The following is a 6,794-nucleotide window of genomic DNA, read 5'->3' on the forward strand; positions in this document are numbered from 1 at the left end:
ACACCCCCCCCCAATAAGAAAAAAAAGAAAAAAAAGAAAAAAAAAGAAATTGTCAATTGAAACTCTGGATGGATGATTTGCTGTAGACTTCGTATCATGCTGGCCTGGTTTCCACTGACTACAATCTGTATCAGAGTCAGCCTCACCAGAGATGTTTTAAACCTTGACTTTGGATTCATGCATGAAGAAAGCTGGGTTTGTGGGGAAGTTGGTAGTGGCATAAACTGTTTTCATTGCAGGTCTTGTGACGGACTTCTGGGAAGACTCGTGTATTGCCTCTTGGATATTATCCTAAAAAATGACAAACACAAAAAAGGTTTATATCCAATCTTAATAGTAAGCATTACATGTACTAAAGACCTTAAAAAATGGAATTGCTCTCTATCACTAAAACCTGCTAATTACTGCCCAGGTGCAAATCCAGCTCAGGGGCTTTCAGGAGCACTGCAGTTGAAACCGGCATCACTGTAAACATAACCAGCACCCCATTCTCTGCGACCTGCTGGAGCGGGGGGGCTAGGAGGAGGAGTTGGCCGTCCGACTGCGGTCTGGAGTGTGGGGCCTTCCTGCTGCTGCAGAGTCGGGGCGGTCTGCCTCCCCCCACCGCAGGGAAAAGGGTAACACCACCTGGGTCTGGGTGCAATTCCCCCCTCCAGGGGCAAGGGTACCTAGACCCGGTTCATAGAGTACGCTTGGGGAGTGTGATCGTGTGTACAGCGTCTCTTTATGTCTGTCTCCACGTTGGTTGAGTGTGGAGTAAGTGCATATGAGAGCATGAGGGGGGAATGGATGTTTGTGTCTGTGTGTGCCTGTATGTCTGTGTCTATATGTCAGGTTGGGTGTCAGGCGCCACCTCTCTGGGGACATCTCAGGCCCTCCAAGGTTTGGAGGTCTATCTCCCCCTACCACCACTTCCCCTGCCAGTGGCGGACTCCCTCAGACATCGGTGCGTTGGTGGTTCTTTGTGTCCGGGGATGGGCGTCCAGGTACACACCGGCTCACTCCTTGGCGACTGCTTATCGGGGCCTGGAGCCTGGGGCTCGCTCGGGCCACTTCGGAGGTGGGGTGCCCCCGGCCTCTCGGCCTGGGGCTCGGTCACTCAGGCGCAGCTGGCTGCCGGCGGAGCTCACGAGTGCGTCACTGCAACCCCCCCTGGCTTCTGCTCCGCGGCTGCTGAGTGAGCCCTCATCTGGGACTCTCCTCAGCTCTTTCTGGGACAGTGGCGCGGCTGCCCCTCTGTTGGTCTTCCTTGGTCTCTTGTGTTCTGGGGGCCTCTGGATGTCTGGAGTTTTGATCTCCTCCATACCTGCTTCATGCCCTGGAGGACGGGGCTGTGGCCCCCCCACACCCTCTAGCAGATCATTACATGGAGGAACCTTTTAAAAAAACAAAAAACAAGCGCGTCCATGCTCACAGGTGTACACACGGGTGATCACACCCACAAACTACACCCTTTTTGGCTCCTACCTCAAAGCACACTGTGTTCTGTTGATCTTATGTGCCGCACAATAATGTTTAATATTTAGTATTTACTGTCATATTCCCATATATCATTGTGATGCTGTTTATTCTATTACTCTTGTTCTCTTCTGCTTGTTTTCTTTTTTCTTTCTCAGCAGGTGATCCAGGTGATTGATATATGCTTTTTTTTTTCTCTGCCCGTTCTGTTGGTTTTTGTCTTTTGCCCTTCTCCCCCGTCCCTCTTCTCAGCTGTTTCTCTTTCCCTCTTTCTTTCTCCCCTTCTTTCCCCCAGTCAAGTCTGTCCCGTATTCAGTAAGTGAAAATAAAATAAACAATAAAAGGTGAATCAAATGGACCATTACGGCGAAGGCTGGGATGGTCAATTTGGTAAAGTAAATCCGTTGGGCATCTTTCTTTGCCTTTAGACAACAATTCTGATGCAAAAGAGCCAAACGGGACAGGCCAAAAAAACAAAAAACATAACCAGCAGCAGCCAGAGACAACAACATGTATGTAAACTTGATTTTATATTTGAGTTTCTTGCAAACAGGTTTTCACTAAAGTGCACACACTGTTCTGTTAAATGCCGTATGTGTAAACCTGATTTAGACTGGTTATGAAATTTTACTGAAAAACAGTTTTTACACGGGAAAACAATATATGTAATAATAAAGTAATATATATATATTTATTGTAATAATATTGTAATATATATATTACAATATTATTACAATATATGTAATAATATTGTAATATATATATTACAAATTAAAAAGGCATGAACCTTTTTTGTATCGAAAAAATATCGAACAGTGACACCAAAGTATCGAACCGAACCGAACCGTGAATTTTGTGTATCGTTGCACCCCTAAGATATATATATATATATATATATATATATATATATATATATATATATATATATATATATATATATATATATATATATATGCGCGCGCACACACACACAGACATGTATACATACTTCTTTGTTCTGTGCCTCTCCATTCTTTCTGTGTTTTGACCATGAAAAACCTGACAGAGAAAAATAAGAAAGCATAAAGAAGTGAAAAACATTTTTCTTTACCTAACAAAAAACTGTCCAAACTGACAGACTTACATTTGTTTCTTTTAATTTAATTGACTAATATATGAACCGCTAAATGTGTCTGACTACTGAAAAGTAAATATATTTTAGATACTTTATACATGACTATGTTAGAATGGGCATTTTAAATTTATATTTTACCTACATTTGTAGGTGAAAACCGCAATAACCACAAGTAGCAGGAGAGCAACGAGGACAGCCGCAGTGATGACCACAGTTAAAGGAGAACCAGCTGTAAGACAAAAATCAGAAAGAAATATCACAATAGAGCTGTAAACACAGACATGTCTGCTAGAACTGTCAGTTTAATAGAATTCACATAAATATGCTGACAGACTCTTTTAATCTATCAATAAGAGCACTTTCTCACAGGGACCTGTCACAGGAGGTGTCTGGGTTGTAGAATTGGTGGCTGGAGATGAAGGATTCAGTGATGTAGTGGAGGATGTAGTGGAGGGGTCTGGGTACACAAAAGTATGTAAGTTGTGCATTGAAACAATAGTAAATTAACAAGCTGCCATTATTACAGATAAATTAACAATATTTAGTGAATTTAAAAAAAGTTCATTATTTGGAAACATCGCTGCCAAGTTTAGTTTCTTTTTTCATGAGACATAATATATAAAATACAATGAAATGATTGTACCATTTTTTTACTGCCTGTATTTATTTCAAATGTATTAGATGACCATAATAGGGATATCATCTCTGAGTTACTCTCATTACTTATAGATCAAACATTAGAAAAAAGTAGAGGATTTTGAAGCACGAATTTTTGTCTCACATGGATTATTTGTTCACATTTGGCCATTTATAATGAGCTTTCAATAGCAAAGAATAGTCCGAAAACAAAGGTTGTGTGTCTGAAATGTCCTGTTTCACTCTTTGTTTAAAGATTCTAAATAACATTTAATTTGTATTCTTCTATCAAATATACTATATGTTCCTCTTTCTTCAACATTTGTACACAAAACTGTTAGATTGTCAAGAACGTCAACAAAAGAGAACCAATGCACTCATTGCACACACTGTGTGTGTGTGTGTGTGTGTGTGTGTGTGTGTGTGTGTAAAAAGAGATGTGCTATCAAAAAGAGAAGGCAAAGAAATGAAACAAATAAATGTTAAAAATGTAAATAAAAGACTAAATCATTCCCTGCAAATAATTAGAAACTAGTCAAACCCTTTGACCAGATTATGCAAAAAAACCCCAAAAAAACCCAACCCTCTACCTCGTACTGTAGGAGTTTCTACTATGACTGATGTGCATTTTAATACATGAGCAAGACATGAAAACATGTGGAGCACATAAATAGAAACACACATACTAGATTATTTTTCTCACCTTCAACCTCCAGTTTTATTTGTTTGACTGAAACTCTGTAGCTTCCATCCTTTGATCCCACTCCACACCAGTAGACACCAGCGTCCTGTGAGGAAACACCACTGATGGACACGTTGAAGCCTCTGTTGGTGTTTGTGAGTCTGAATTTCCCGTTTAACCTCTGACCTTTTGTTGACAAAATATCGTTACAGGTGAAATTCTCCCCTCTGCAGAAAAACTGGACCCCGTACTTGAAATCATCATCTGGATAATCACACTTGATGTTAGCTGCTCTGGTCACAGTTTGAGTAAATGGCTGCTGGCAGTTTTCTGTATAAAAATAAAGACAAAACCCCCCCAAAGCAGGACGATAAAGTATTTGAATGTGCTTCATTATATCACAACATGTAACTTGTACTTTGTCACACACTACTTTAACATTTTTAACTTCCTCGTGTGCTGACAAAGGTGTGAAACAGATGAAGACACGAGCAAACTGTGAAATTTCCTTTCAAAAGTCTGAGATGTAAAGTAACTTCTGAAATTAAAAAACAAACAAAGTAATGTAAACATGCGTTTAACCTGTAATCTGTAATAAATCTTTACATTTCCAAACTATGATTTATGTTGTGTGATAGAAACAAACTATATAATACCAAAATACAGGTGAGGAAATCTGATTTTAGTTATTAATTTCTTGTGTTGTACTAATAACATCAACAACAACAATAATAATCACATTTCTTACCAGATTCCAATTTCTTTTTGACAGGAGATCTGTTTGAGCCTTGATCAAATTCACATCTGTACTTCCCAAAGTCTGCTTGTTTAAGATCTCTGATGCCCACCATCAGAGTTTTATGTTTTGTATCATGGTACAGAGAAAATCTGCCTTTATCTTCCCAAACATCCTTCAGAGAGCTTCGTAAGCTTTTTCTATTGGGAAAAACTACATTGACGTGGTCATATTTTTTATTTGCTCCAGGATATTTGCAGATGAATTGAACCCATCCTTGTTTGCATGCCTCCACTTCATCTTCATCATCACCATCGGCACCACAACCTGCAGATCAAAGACAAAAAGTTGTTTTGAATATTTTTAGTATTTCTGATTTGAGAGAGATGATGTTGCTACACAGTCGTCACTATGAGTAAACTGCATGTTGAACTTTTCCAACAGGTTTGTGATTTTTGCTTTTTGAAAATTGGTCAAAATCTCTTCTCTCAAAACAATAGAAGATGGGACGGTCTCTACATCAGAGGTGGGCGAACTCCAGGCCTTAAGGGCCGGTGTCCTGCAGGTTTTAGTTGTGTCATTGATCCAACACAGCTGATTTAAATGGCAAAAAATACCTCCTTAACATGTCTTGAAGTTCTCCAGAGGTCTGGTGATGGACCAATCATTTGATTCAGGTGTGTTAAACCAAGGTGATATGTAAAACCTACAGGACAGCGGCCCTTGAGGCCCGGAGTCCCCCACCCCCCCTGTACATATTAGAGACCAAACCTCTGCCCTGATGGAAGAACCTGATTCAATCATTAGTCTGATCTTTTCGTATTTTTGGTCTATCAGGATGGCTTTCATTTCATGTAGATGCTCAAGGTCGTTAAGAGTGGCACCACTACTCTCACAGCACAGTTCAACTTTTTTCCAATTTGCTCATTTTTCTGATTATAAGACTTCTAAACCTCCAAGTCAGAGAAATGTTTGAAAAAATGAATCAACAAATGAAGAAGAAAACATTTAAATTAATGTCCAGTTTTTGCAGATGACCTTGGTATAAAGGTGTTGGGATATTCACCTCTGAGAAGATTGGCAGCTCTCTTGGGTGTTTTCCACTCATGAATAATCACTCTAAATTTTGAATGATGGACTTCAAATTGTATGACTTGAAATAGTCTTACAAACCCTTCACAAATTGATGGGCAGCAGTAGTTGCTTCTCTAAGATCACTGCTGATGTCTTCTCTGAAATGACGTCATGTAATAAATCATGTGTCGTTGTTCATCTAAGGCTGTTTATACCTAATATTAAGACCTTTCATTATGTTGTGACATGTTAACCCTTAGGATTTACAGAATCTAAAATTTAAAGCTTACTTTGTTTTTATCATGACTGTAAATGGCAACAATTTCTGGTCATCATATACATGAAATTATTATAATAATGAATGTGTAAAATTACTAATCAGTAGTCTTACCTGTCATCAGCGTGAGGATGAGCAGCAGGAGCTTCATTATTTTGGTCGTCTCTTTGAGTCCAAACAGTGCGCTTGTTCAAGCGTCTCCGCGATGTCGTCTAAAACTTTACAGTGCCACTTTGTTTCCAGAAAAAAGAGGAAACTGCTAACGTCATGATTATCTAAAAAAGGATATGAAATATGTAGTTCTTCCTCAGTGTCTATATGGTTTTTACAGAATTACATAATCTAGTTTAAAGTTAGACTATAGAAAGAAAACAGGATGTGACTCACTTTAACTCACTGCCCATTGCACAAAAACACAAAACCACAGCTTGTTTCATCAGCTGTTATTTTCAAAAGTGTGGTACGAGTCGCAGCTGAGTGCAGTCTCACTTTGATTACGTGTCCACACACAAACTGAGCTAAAGAACCCGCTTTATGGATAATAACAATAATAACAACAACTGCATACAAACATAGCAAAGCATCGTTTCGACCTTCTGTTTTTGTGACAATACTTTTTAGAAAATGAAAAAGTTGACCTACTACTTGACCCAGTTCTCTAAACTCGTCATTAGTCATTGTTAAATCATGATTACTGTTATCGCAGCAGCACAACTCACAAAAGATGATCCACAAAACACTTTACACTATATCACAGGGCCAGGCTATGAAAGTAAGTGCTAAGTTTAGAAGACCTCCCAAGAATACATGTAAAGGG

General features: G+C 39.2%; 1 protein-coding gene across 2 annotated transcripts; it reads right to left on the bottom strand.

The window, feature by feature from the left end:
- Nucleotides 1-4: 4 nt before the first annotated feature.
- Nucleotides 5-6,194, bottom strand: LOC143418767 (polymeric immunoglobulin receptor-like). Of its 2 annotated transcripts, none has more exons than XM_076884474.1 (7): nt 6,092-6,194; nt 4,639-4,953; nt 3,912-4,220; nt 2,946-3,029; nt 2,715-2,801; nt 2,447-2,496; nt 5-291 (listed from the first exon to the last, which is right to left on the bottom strand). In XM_076884474.1, the coding sequence occupies exons 1-7, from the start codon at nt 6,126-6,128 to the stop codon at nt 157-159; spliced, it is 1,017 nt and encodes a 338-aa protein (XP_076740589.1). In that variant the 5' UTR covers nt 6,129-6,194; the 3' UTR covers nt 5-156. The 2 variants fall into 2 exon arrangements, with proteins under 2 accessions (XP_076740589.1, XP_076740588.1); XM_076884473.1 differs by having other exon boundaries at nt 2,940-3,029.
- Between the last annotated feature and the right edge of the window lie 600 nt (nt 6,195-6,794).

This window comes from Maylandia zebra, linkage group LG5 (genome assembly GCF_041146795.1).
Source record: "Maylandia zebra isolate NMK-2024a linkage group LG5, Mzebra_GT3a, whole genome shotgun sequence".
In the NCBI taxonomy this organism is placed as follows: Eukaryota; Metazoa; Chordata; class Actinopteri; order Cichliformes; family Cichlidae; genus Maylandia; species Maylandia zebra.